This window comes from Elephantulus edwardii, unplaced genomic scaffold (assembly GCF_000299155.1).
Source record: "Elephantulus edwardii isolate Elephantulus edwardi_28Jun2011 unplaced genomic scaffold, EleEdw1.0 scaffold00026, whole genome shotgun sequence".
Lineage (NCBI taxonomy): Eukaryota > Metazoa > Chordata > Mammalia > Macroscelidea > Macroscelididae > Elephantulus > Elephantulus edwardii.
Genome location: NW_006399776.1, coordinates 4286553 through 4300072, shown reverse-complemented (window position 1 = coordinate 4300072; position 13520 = coordinate 4286553). Strand labels below are relative to the sequence as shown.

General features: G+C 36.0%; 1 protein-coding gene across 1 annotated transcript in view; it reads right to left on the bottom strand.

Moving 5' to 3' along the window:
* Nucleotides 1-3703, bottom strand: part of ZNF106 (zinc finger protein 106) — a 33474-nt gene extending 29771 nt beyond the window's left edge. Inside the window, 2 exon segments of the mRNA XM_006883216.1 lie at nt 1-94; nt 3122-3703. Coding sequence (XP_006883278.1) covers nt 1-94; nt 3122-3369 — 342 coding nt within the window. The 5' untranslated portion in view covers nt 3370-3703.
* Between the last annotated feature and the right edge of the window lie 9817 nt (nt 3704-13520).

Sequence of the window (13520 nt, the reverse complement as noted above, 5' to 3'; positions counted from 1 at the left end):
TCTGTCTTGGTAAGGGAATCGGTCTTCTCGTCTCCACTGGGGTCGTCTGTCATCAGGGTTTATTTCTTGGTTGCCAATGGAGGCTTCATCTTGTCTGGAAGAAAAATAAGTTTTCCTTTAGGGACTGAAAAGATCTTTTTATATGTGCTTTAAAATACAGTCGACCAAACTTCCTCCCTCTTATGTTTCCTTTTTATTTAGAATATGCTAAATAAAGACTATTTTTATTTCTAATTAAAAATATTTCCTATTTTTAAGTCATATACTTAAGCTTACATTTCTCAATTTAACTTAGCTACTAAACAGTATGTTGTTTTACCTGTGAATCCTAGAAATATTTAAACAGTGACACATATGTACTATACTCCTTGTCTCAGTCAAGCCCTTAGTCACTGAGATAGCCAGGCTACTATAAAAGTCATAAAAAGAAGTTAAATAGTACACACTAAGCACTACTCATGATAAAAACTATAAGGAGCTCCATCAACATGAGGTTTTTATAAAGAACTTGTAGCTGTTTGGACTATTGATGTTTCATAATGAGTACAAAGAAACACAAACAAAATTAAGTAAATATCACAGACATCAATATAAAGTCATTTTTCTGTTCAAAGTGTGTACAGTATGTCAAAACTGACTTTTTAAAAGTGAGTGATACTAGCTAAAATGTATTGAGCATTTACCTACTAAAATATGTAAAACATTTAATGTTAAGCATTTTATACAGATAATCTAATTTTTAGAACTCTGAAGCATGTACTCTTATTATTCCTACTTTTTAAAGAATTTTATGTTAAGTGACATGCAGTAAGTTGTGGTGCAGAGCCTGAGCCTTAGTATTTGATTTTAGATTCTTAATGATTAGGCTTTGGCAAAATAAAAATTCAAAAGCTTCTGTGAATTGATTCTTTATAACTGGACTTCACTTTTTAACTTAGTACTAAATATAACTATCTTTTAAAAGCTTTTTATATATAAGTGCACATTAAAATCTCCTTTCTCTCACGATGGACTTAAAACTTATCAGAAAGTTAAAATACTCATTTACATTATAAAATACCATTTCTAAAGAGGACACACTCAGTTACTAAGTAATAACTACTACTGTATATACTAACAGGATTTTTATGTCACTATTACTGGTTGAATGAGTTCTGGTCGCATATCGTGTATCACATTGGGCTGCTAACCAAAAGATCTGTGGTCCTGAGTCAACCAGTAGTTCCTCAGATGAAAAAGTCTATTCAGAATCTGATGGAAGGGCTGGCATCAGAACCAAGTCAAACAAAGTGGGTCTGGTTTTAGTATTATTACTTGAAAAGCCCCACAATGGTATAAATGGTAAAGTACTTGACTATCAGTTGAAAGGTTGGCAAATTAATTCTACCTAGTGGAGGCTCAAAAGACAGGCCTAGTAATCTACTTCTGAAAGATCACAGCCTTAAAATTCCTATTCAGCAGTTCTACTCTGCACATGTGAAGTTGGAAATGACTAAATAGTAACTAACAACGCACAACAATTACTGCTTTAAACTTATGCTTCTAAGTAATGTGCAACTTGTGGCATCCAAAAGGGCTAAGTCAGATATACTAACTAGATCAGAAATAGGAGAATTAGGTAACAAATCAATCACAAAGTAGAATTCCTAGGTTACTGTAAACTGGCTAGATTAAAACGACAATAACAATCAGCTAAACCTACAGACAAGAAAGAAATATCTAAGTTAAAAATGTCATGAAGGATAAGAAGATTGTTTTAAAAATAGATCACCAAGGGAACACATCTGAAGACTCAAAGAATAGTAACTACGATACACATGTTTAATTTACTAGTAGCTCTTTTACCATATGACTTAATGTTTAATCATTTACACAAACAAACTAATAATGGAGTTAGTAATAAGAATAAAAATAGAAGTTAGTCTCCTAGAGATTCCAACTCCATCAAATAAGAGGAAGGGCAAACTGCAGCTATACTGAAAGTAATGAGAATGTCATCTGAAGGACTATGCAACTGAATGCTACAAGAACTGTGCCACTAACTCTTAAGACGGAAAGTCTCCTTCAAGAACCTGCTAAGTAAATTATAAAGAGTAAAAAAAAACCTTCTACTTAAATTTAAACCTCTCATCAAAAAAGGAGGTATAGTATTTAATAAATATTTAATAAATTTAATAAATATTTAATAAATAACAAGTATTTAAATTATCATTCTAGAATTTGAAATTTTTATCATGTTCAATACTTAAAAAAAACTATTCCACCTAAAAAGCTAGGACTCATCAAACTAATTAATTCAACTCTTCTAGACCACAAATTATTAAAGTAAAAACACAAGCCTAACACCAACTATAAGAACAAAATTATAAAATAAAAGCTGGAAAAATTAGAATGGAAACGTTAATATGATCCTGTCAAATTTAAAATGTGGGTTTATTCACTAACTATTCGGAAAAGCAGGCAATGCAATATTAAGAGTCATTGTATATTCTGAAAAAATATAAAAATAAAATTTGGTAAAAGCAACATGTCAACTCAGATAAGGGGAGAGAAAAATTCCTTATGAATAAATGTAATGTGGAGGGACTTATAAATTAATACTTTCTATTAAAAAAACCCTAGGTACTGCTATAAACTGCTAATATAACTCTAAACAGAAATAATTACTAAGATGGTACAAAGTTCAGCTATAAAATTTCTATAGGGACAACAGTGAATTTGAGTTTATAACTATGTATTACAGTAATTCAAGAGAATCCTGGTGATACAGTAGTTTAGTGCTCAGCTTCCAAGTGGCAAGGCTGGGAGTTCAAACCAGCTGCTCGATAAAAGAAAGCTGTGGCAGTTTCCTTCAGCAAAGATTACAGCTTTAGAAGCCCTATGGGGCAGTTCTACTTCGTCCTATAGGGCTTCTATGAGTTGGAATCAAGTCTACATAAAAAGGTACTGTGTTCAAGTCATTTTTTAAAGCATTCCACAGCCTTTCTAGGCATGAGACAGAAACCTCAAGCTAATCTTTCCAAGTAAATCAAAATTAAAGACTATAAACAGAAAAGTATGAAACTATATTCTGTTTCAGATGGGCTTTTAAAAATAACAAAAATCCAAAATCATTACTTACCGACTTTGTTCTTTCCTTTGCTTTATTAACTGAACAAGTTCCTTGTCAAAATACTCTTCTTCCTCTTCCTCTCCCTTTCCATCATCTTCTCTTTCTTGAGCATCCACATTATCTTTATGCAACTGGCCAGAAATGTGCTTTGCATATGCAGAGAGACCCACTTCTGTGACCCCGCACACTCGGCACTCATGACTACTGTCCCTAGGGAAAGAGGGAGATGAGGGACATTCAATTCTCCCCACTGGCATGGCACACTCAATGGGATCTCTTATAGTTTCCTCTGAAAGACAATGCACACTTTGACTAATGGGTGCTAATCAATTTTAATGCTCCTTTCATCATAAAACTGATTAAAATTAAAACAGAAACTTGCTCATAAATTATTTTTGAAAAAATTTAGGATTCTTTTCCAGCAATCAAGAGGCAATATACTTTAGAATACTGTTATTTAGGAGGAGAAATCTTCTTGAATTGCTGTACTTAAAATCTTGCCAGAGGAAACATGGTGAAAGGGGAGGCAAGGCTGGGGGCTCAGAGCAAACAGAAGCTGCTCTGGAGCACACCCATGGTGCCAGCTGCACTCAGAAAGCCTGGTGACAGTGCTTACATTTAATCTCTGGCTCATGGGCGTTCTCCCAGTGAAAGTTAAGGGGTGGAGAAAAAAGTAGGTGGCACAGCCAATCCCAACTGGGTATCTAAATCGGAACAACTGGAACTCAGCCTGGAATGTGAAGATTCCAGAGCCTAGAGCAACGGATAGTAGTCTCAGCAAACTTTTTTGGTTTGGGTGATGCACATGGTCTACATTCTGCTTCACAGGGGCTTATTTTAAAGGGAATGGAAAACATTTCAGTTGTAGGAAGTTAACAGCTGTTATAGGCAAATGGTTTCTCTCAAATTTCAAAAATGCTATAGTTCAGAGAAAATAATAATTAAAAAACACCAAGTAGCTAGGCTTCAGTTAAGGAAGAAAATTAGGCAGATCGTTTCCTCCTCTTACTTAATAGTAATTCTCATACTCAGCCAGTTTAACAAACTAAAGTTTGAGGTCTCTGTCAAGGGCTATAGCAAAGCAATAGCTTAACTGATTTTTAGGTTTCTGAAATCTCTTAATTGGTTCAGCTGTCTGTGCAGTCATTTATGAGACAGCTGGGTACCATGGCCACAGGGCAGTAACATCCATTCAATAATCCAAATCACTTTTAACTCTGTATCATATGTCTGAGTTTAAATTAGCGATATTTCTGCACTTCCTATGCTAATCTTTTTTTTAAAGTCAACAGAGAAAAACATGATGTCTCTGACCAGACATGCCCCTGCACACCCAGACTACATTATCTTCACTTAGAGATAACGAGACAGACAGAAGTCCTACCAAGTAACCAGAAGAGACACTCAAAACTAATTACTTCATTTACAAGAAGATAGGTTCTGTTACAGATCATTAGAGGATTCCTTTAACAAGTACTTGCTGAGCAACAACCATATTCCAGTCACCAAGTAATTTTTTTTTTACCCAAGATAACTGTTGAGGAACAAAAGATGAACAAAGATGAAAAATGAACATAAAGATGTAGAGCCTCAAAATGCCACACAGAACGAAGGTCGCTATGAGTCAAAATTGACTTAACGGTAGTGAGTTTGGTTTGAGTTTTGAAGCTAAGTAAATAGTTCCTGTTCTTTATAATGAGATAAAGTATAAACATTCAAACAAGACTCGGTAAGTTAAAAGAAACTGTAATTTTGCCAAATCAGAGAAAATACTTTTGGAAAAGGGGACATTACAAATATTTACTTTTTAGACTTTGTAACTTACTGTACATTGAATATACTACAGTCTGATATTTATTTTCATGAACTCCATTTAGGTTCCTTGAAAATATTATTACCTGGGAAAGGGGTCAAGGGAGTGAGGAAACTGTGCAACAATGAATGAATTAAAATAAAAAAGGACAAAGAACTGGGGGAGGAGGAATAGTGGGGGAGGGAAAATAAAGGTGCAACAATGAATGAAAATCCCACTTTTCTGTAATCTTTCATTAAAATCACAATTAAATTAAAAAAACCCCTTTACTAAAACTGGGGGAGTAATGGACAAGGAGCTCTGTCACCAACCCAAAGGCATAATGTTTAATTCTATTAGCTGCTCTGCAGGTGAAAGATGGGCAACATCCTCTGATGCAATCTACAGCCTCTGAAAACCTTCCAGAGAGTCAGCTGAGTCACCACCAACTCATTGGCACAAAACAATAATGTCCCAGAAACTTAACAGCACTACTTATTTAGATGTTTTCCACTACACTGATATATTTAAAGAACAATTCTCAACTTTAATCTTCCTTATTTCCCCAGTTTACCAGATATCCATATTATTTTTTCAATCATTTAAGTATGTGATAATATATTCAAAGTCAATGTTAATTTATGACACAAAAAAAGCAGTTTCTCATAGCAATATAGGAAAAAGTATGTGTGTTTGAGTGTACATTTCCATTATGGGAGATATCACAAGAATCTGAAAATTATAAAAAGTTATCATTACCACAAAATAAATATTCAGAAAAATAAAAATATACTACACTAACAAATGTTGAGGATTTTCGTTCATTTCATCGCTATGAGTCACTTACGACTTGACAGTACTTAACAATAACATCGAGAGAGACAGATCAGTTGGCCTAGTCAGAAAGTGATACTACCAAGCCAAAGGTGAGTGACTTTTAATCTGCGGCTCTCAGGCCTGTTTTTCACTGTTTTTGTTCAAACATTCTTCTATGTTGTATAGGCCTGGTGTGTCCACTTGCCATACTGAGGTATCTTGTGTTTGCTGTGAAGCTGAGCACTGTGACACTGATGTGTCAAATGCGTTAATGGTTACCCACGGTGGTCAGTCTTTGGTGGAGCTCCCCGATTAAAACAAGCTTGGAAGCAGGAATGGCATCCACTTCCGTAATAGCTTGCCTCCGGAAACTCTATGAACCTGGACAAAGGATGAAAGTCACACAAGTGTTGAGGACTTTTCATTCACAGGGTTGCTATGAGTTGCCTATGACTCGATAGCACTTAACAACAACTACACTAACAAGATCCATTCTCCTTCTATAATCACTAGTCATTGCCCAGCTCTCTGATGCATGGCAAGTGCTTGCAAAGACCATGGCTTGGATCAGGTGTACCTTAAGTGTCCAGACTGACATTGTTGCTCTTCAGTACCTTGGAGAGGTCTCTAACAGCACACTTTCCCAATGCAATACGTCTTTTCATTTCCTGGCTGCTGGTGCCAAGACTGTTGATTGTGGAGCCAAGCAAACTAAAGATGGTAACAATCTCAATCTCTTCACCATCTATCATGATACTGCCAATTGGCCTAGTGGTGAGAATCTTTGCTTTCCCAATACGGAGCTTCAATTCGTATTGAAGGCTGCTGTCACTTCAGGTCCTCTTCAGTTTCAGCAAACAGGGTTGTGTCATCTGCATAAAGCAGATTGTTGATGAGTCTTCCTCAAATCCTGATGCCACATTTCTCCTCATAGAGCCCAGCCTCCCGGATAATCTGTTCTGTTTAAAGATTAAAACTGTACGGAAATAGGACATATCCTTAGCATACACTCTTCCCAATGTTTCCTTGCTCTGTTCTGATGACTGCCTCCTGTTCCAAGTACAGGTTTTGCATAAGCACAATCAAGTGTTCTGGGATTCCCCTTCTTCTCACAAGTTAGCCACAGTTTGTTGTGGTCCATATAGTCAAATGACTTTACATAGTCAATGAAACATAGACATTCTTCCTGGTACTACTCCCTGCTTTCAGCCAAGATCCACCTAACATTAGCTACAATATCTCTAGTACCATGGCCTTTTCTAAACCCAGCCTGCTCTTGACTGTTGTCTGTCGATGGCTGTTCCAAGATGATAGCAGGGAAATTGATGCCTTTGAGCTGTGGTACTGGAGTACTGAATATACCATGGACTGCTAAGAGAACAGGTTAGACCTGGAGGGGGTGAAACCAGACTGGTCCTTGGAGGCAAGGATTCTGAAGCCTTGTCTGACATACTCTGGACAATGTTGCATGGAGGGACCAGTCCTTAGAGAGGGACGTCATGCTTGGGAGGGTGGAGAGAGAGAGAGTGCAGGAGAGGAAGACCCTCAGTGAGATGGATTGATTTAGTGACTGAGGTAAGGGGGTAGGTGTGTCGGAGACAGTGAGACTGGCATGGGATAGCGCAGGGTTTGGGGTAGCTATGAGTCCCAGGCGACTCGATGGTACATAACAACAATACTAACCAAGTATAATTCTATTGGAAACATAAGCCTAATTTTTTTTTTTTTAGTCAAGAAAATGTAGTTTACTCTGGAATGTTACAGAACAGGAAAGACAGAGATAAATAGTGGGGAAAACCTAAAAAACTAGCAACACAGCTAAAGTACAACTCATGTTTTGTTTAATTTTTTATTGATTTTTTTTAATGGAAGATTACAGAAAACTTGGGATTTCCATTCATTGTTGCACATTTTCCTCCCTACCCCAACTAGCTTTCATTGTGACACAATACAATTCTTAAAAAGCAGTTTTACGCTAAAGTTCTGACTTTAAAAGGATAAACCTTTTAAAATGTAGAGCATTTTTCTAATTTATAAGCCATTAAATATCCTTATTCACTGAAGAAATAACCAAAGGGTCACATCAACCTTTTAATATAGGATCACAGTAAAAAGTAGACAGTATTCAGTAATTAAGTCTGTTAAAAATACACCACAACAAGAGAAACAATCCAACTGAAAAATGAGCACAGGATATGAACACTTTACCAAAGAAGACATTCAGATGGCCAACAAGCACATGAAGAAACACAGTTCAAAGACATCAATTCTTCTGTCATCCTCAAGTCACTGTCCAGCTCTCAGATATATATAGCAAAGTGAATGAAAAGTCCATGGCCTGAATTAGTCACACCTTATTCCACAAATTTACATCACTGCTCCTCAATAATTTGGAGCAGTCCCTGACTGCAGAAGTTCCCAGCACAAGAAATCCCCGGTCAACTGACTGGTAACAAGTGTACTGATTGTGGACCCAAGTAAGATGAAGTCGTTAACAGTGTCAAGTCAATCTTTTCTCCATCTATCATAAAGCTGCCTACTGGAATAGTGGCGAGGATTTTTATTTTCTTGACTTTAGATGTAATCCACCTTGAAGACTTTGATCTTCTACGAACAGATGCTTCAAATTCTCCTCACTTTCAACAAGCAAGGTTGTGTCATCTGGACAGCAAATGTTACTGATGAATCTTGCTCCAATCCTGCTGCCATATTCTTCTTCAGAGAGTTCAGATTCCCAAATAATTTGCTCAGAGTACAGTTATGGAGAAAAGATGTAACTCCTCCGACACACACATTTCCTAATTTTAAGCCATGTCATGATCCTTTGCTCTGTTAAAACAAGAGCCTCTCCGTCTAGGTATAGGCTTCACATGAGAACAATTAAGTATTCTGGGATTCCTTTTTCCCCCAATGTTTACACATAACTCGTTATAATCCACAAAGTCAAATGCCTCTGTCTAGTCAATAAAGCACACATAGACATTCTTCTGATATTCTCTGCTTTCATCCAGGATCCATTTGACATAAGCAATGATATATCTGATGCCACAGCCTCTTTTAAATCTAGCTTGAACTTCTGGCAGTTCTGTTTTAACCATTTTCTTATGATCTTCAGCAACATTTTGCTTGCATGTGGAATCAATGATATTGTTTGATAATTTCCACATTCTACTGGATCACCTTTCTTGGGAATGGAAACAAATGATCTCTTCTAATCTGACAACCAGAGAAACCTCCAAATTTCCTGGCATAGACTCGTAAGCACATCCAAGGCTGAATTTGTCATTTAAAACATGTCAGTTGGTGTCCCAATGATTTCTGAGGCCTTTTTTTTAAAAACCAATGCTTTCAGTGTAGCCTGAGCTTCTTCCTTCATCACTACTGGCTCTTGATCATATAATACATCAGGAATTATTTCAGACATGTCCAATTCTATTTGGTACAATATTTCTGTGTATTCTTTCCATCTTCTTTTGATGTACCATGGGTCATTCAAGATTTTGCCGATGCCATCTCTACATGTTTTAACTCGAGGCTTGAATTTGTTTTTTAGTTCTTCCAGCTTGAAAAATGCTAAGAGAGTTCTTCCCTTTTTTAGTCTCCAAATCTAGCTCTCTGTACATTCCTTTATAATCATTTGATTTGTCTTCCCAAGCTGCCTTTTGAAATCTTCTGTTCAGCTGTTTAGCAAATCTTCCCTTTGTTTTGGCTTTTCTTTTTTTTAAAATTATTAAATTTTATTAATTTTAATGAACATTTACAGAGATTTTGGGTTTTCACTCATTCATTGTTGCACTTGTTTTGGCTTTTCAAAGCTCCAGTATAATTTTCAGACTCTCCTGTCTTTGTAGCAACCTTTTGCCTTCTTCCTGGATGATGTCATTCCACAACTACTCTGGTCTTTGATCATTGGTGTTCAACTCTTCAAATATTTTTTAAAATTTTTTTTAATGTTATTATTTTTGTGTGTGTACCGTCAAATCGGATCTGACTGGTACAGGAGGAGATTGTCCCTCCTTCTCCAGCAGAGCATCTGGTGAATTTGAACCATGCACTTCTGGGATTGCAGTGCAACTTCCTGCCACAAGACCACCAGAGCTCCCTAAACTCTTCAAATATTTTTAAGATAATTTTTAAATTCAGGTGGGATAGAGTCAAGATTGTATTTTGGTTCTTACTGATTTAATTTTCCTCAGCTTCAATTTGAACATGTACATGAATCATTTGCTCCACAGTCAGCACCTGGCATAGTTCTGACTGCTGATACTGAGCGTCTCCAAAGTTTTTCCCGTAGATATAGTCAAAATGACTCCTATGCAGTCCATCAGGTGAAGTCCATGTGTAAAGTTGCATTTTGTTTCTTTAAAAAAGATATTTGTGATGAATAAATCGTTAAACATACAAAATTCGATCATTCTATTTCTGGCCTCGTTTATGTTATCAAGTCCATACTTTCTGACTACCTTCTTGTTTGCTTCACTGTTTACAACTTTCACATACCAATCACCAATTATCAATAACACTTCTTGACTGCATATTTGGTCAATATCAGATTGTAAAATTTGATAAAAATCTTCAAGTTCTTCCTCTTTGGCTTTAGCTGCTGGTGCATATATTTGAATAGCCATATTAACAGGTCTTCACTGCATGTGTATGGACAATATCTTATCACTCACAACATTGTCCCTCAGGATAGAACTTAAAATTGTAACTATGAATGCAACATCGTTCTTACCCTATTTTTATCTTTATAAGCCTAATATATCATGTGACTGCTTGATTCAAAGTGGCCAAAGCCAGCTGACCAAAGCCAGTCCATCTCATCTCACTAATGCCTAGAATGCTGGTGTTCATGCATTCCATTTCCTTTTTCACAAATTCTATTTTCCTTCACACACACCCCTCATAAGCATATGGTGACTATCTAATAGACAATTTTTTAAAAATTCTACTATTCTTGTAAGAATATAACCATACTTCCTAAGTTATTTGTTGCAAAAACATATTAGAGGATAAAAAAAAAAGATCTTTCTAATCTAGAACAAATTCAACAGCTGCATTTTATAAAATACTAAAGCCCACAGTACTGACTAATCCTGCTACACAGATTACTTCAGTACATATTAACATTCAAGTTAGGGGTACTGACTCTAGCATAGTAAAAAATCCACATGTAACTCTGATGCCTCAAAAACAACCACTAACTAACAGCCTATCAGAAGCCTTAATAATACCATAAAATAATTGATCAGTACATATTCTGTATATTTATTTTTTATTGTTGTTGTGTGCCAGCAAGTCAGCACCAACTCAGAAGTGATCTCAAACCAGTTTTCAGAGGCAGTAAATCTTACAAAAGGAGAATGCCCATCCTTCTGGAGCAGCTGGTGGCTCTGAACTGTGCAGCTTTGGGGTTGCAGTATAGGTTCTTACCTCTAGACTACCAGAGCTCCCTACATTTTGTATTACATCTACATAAAAGATGCAATTTCAACATGAGATTAAAAGGTGTAAGTGGCGGGAAGGTGTAAGAAGTTTTTTGAAGAAAAACAAGGGTTTTTACATGTACTGGCATAGATTCAGTGACAGCTTCACAAATTCCTTTTCTTTTAACAATAGATCTTATGCTGGATTAACTTATCTTAAAATGCTGAGATAAATCTATTGTACTTTTCAAACAATTCAATTTTTTCTGGTAATGTCAGGAATTTTCTTTTGCTTGGTAGCACTTCAGTATCACATGGGTTCCATGGTATTATTCATGGTTTATGATACTGCACTCAGTTATCAGTATAAATTACTACATAAAGGATCCACACAAGAGATCACTTTTAGGTGCAATAAGAAACTTACTAGAGAAATTAACTGCTCACACAGAAATTATACATAGCATTAAAAAAAAATCATCTATATATGAACTCACACAGTTCAAACCTATGTTGTTCAAAGGTCAACTGTAATTTGCAGAAAAAGAGAAATTACATTTACTGTAAGTGATACTTAGTCTTAAAAAAGAGAAAATTGTTTAAGATCCCCCCAAACATAAGAATTCATATTTCCAAAAAAAAAGAATTCATATTTCCACTAGAAGAACAAAGACAGGATAATCACGAAGGTATGTCAACAGAAAATTCAAATCTGTTGGAAGGTAACCACATACAACATCATGCTCACACATGTGGTATTTGTAAAATCATGTTAAAATATTAATTTTTCTTTTTTTATGTATGGTCAAGTCAAATGTGACTGGCACAGGAGGAGACTGTTCCTCCCTCTCCAGTGGAGCATCTGGCAGATTTGAACCAAGCACCTTCGGGACTGCACTAGACCAACAGAGCGCCCTTTAAAGTATTAATTTGCTATTAACCTTTTAGATGATGTTATTTTTCTAATTCTTCTTCAATAAAAATACTATATTGTATAAATACACTAAATCAATGTGGAGAGGAACAAAGTTTTGCATTGGCTAATAAAAGCAATAATGTTCTTCAGAGTGGGTAACTCCATCCCATTGTGTAAAAAGCAAAGGTGCTCTGATGGTACAGTCTGCAGCTAGTTGTGCTGCTAACCCAAAGTTTATGCATTTCTGCTGTTAAGTACCATTGAGTCATCTGCAACTCGTAGCTCTGAAGCCTGCCCTGTCCTGAGCCAGTCTCACTGACTCCAACACATCTCCCCCCATTACCCGACCTACTGTATCAAAGCATCTCATCTCAATCTGGGGTGTCCCTTTCCTGCACTGTCTTTCTACCCTTCTGAGCATGATGTCTTTCTCTAAGGCCTACTCCCTCCAGGCCATGTGCCCAAAGTATGCAAGACAGAGCTTCAAAATCCTAGCCTCCAAGGAGAAACTTGGTTTCATCCTCTCCAAGACAGACCTATTTGTTTTCTTGGCAGTCCATGGTATCTTCAAGACTCACCTCTAGCCATTTGAATCTACCAGTAGCTCCTCAGAAGAAAAGAAGGCAGTCTCTTCCTGTTAAGTTTCATACCTAACAAATCCTAGAGGGTTGCTATGAGTCATTCCTAACTCTACGGCATTCAATTTTGAGTTTGAGTAAAAGATAAAAGGCTTAAGATACTTTATCCATAAAATTTTCTTTATTAAACTTCTCTAACATTACCACAACAACTATCTGACAAAAGTCAGTATCTTTTTAATGGCATCTATCTCTAGAATCTATTTACAGGCTACAAATTTGAACAAGTGTATTAGGGGAAAAGTGGAGGAATGTTCCATATGTTCAGAATGGTGAGCCAAGAAAGATGCTATGCTTTTCATTCAAGCTTGTATTAAAAATCTAAAAAGAATATTTTTTACAATTTTATAAAAAAATTTGAGATAAAGAGAAACCGAAAGCTCCAACATAAGGGAACCAGTAATTAAGCATAAAATTCAAAGAAATAATCACAAAATGTACTCTGATACAAACTGCTCATGAATATTTGCTGCTATAGTAAAAATTCTAAGTCATTAAATAATTTGAGCTTTTATGTTTATTAGATTTTTTTAAAATTTGTTAGTATATTTAAAATACAAGTAATTCCTGAATGTTCTTCTTTAAATAGCGTTTGGCTCCTAACACTGATATTTATATTGTCTTGAATGTTTTATCCCTAATTGTTTGACTATAAACCAACTCACTGAAAATGGTAGATAAAGTGAAGGGCAAGAGAAGAGGAGAAAAACCCTTTCTATGAAGATAGTATTTGCAATCGCTTGTTATGCATCAGAGAGTTGGACAATGACTAGGGAGGACAGAAGGAGAGTGGATGCTTTTGAGCTGTGGTGCTGGAGAA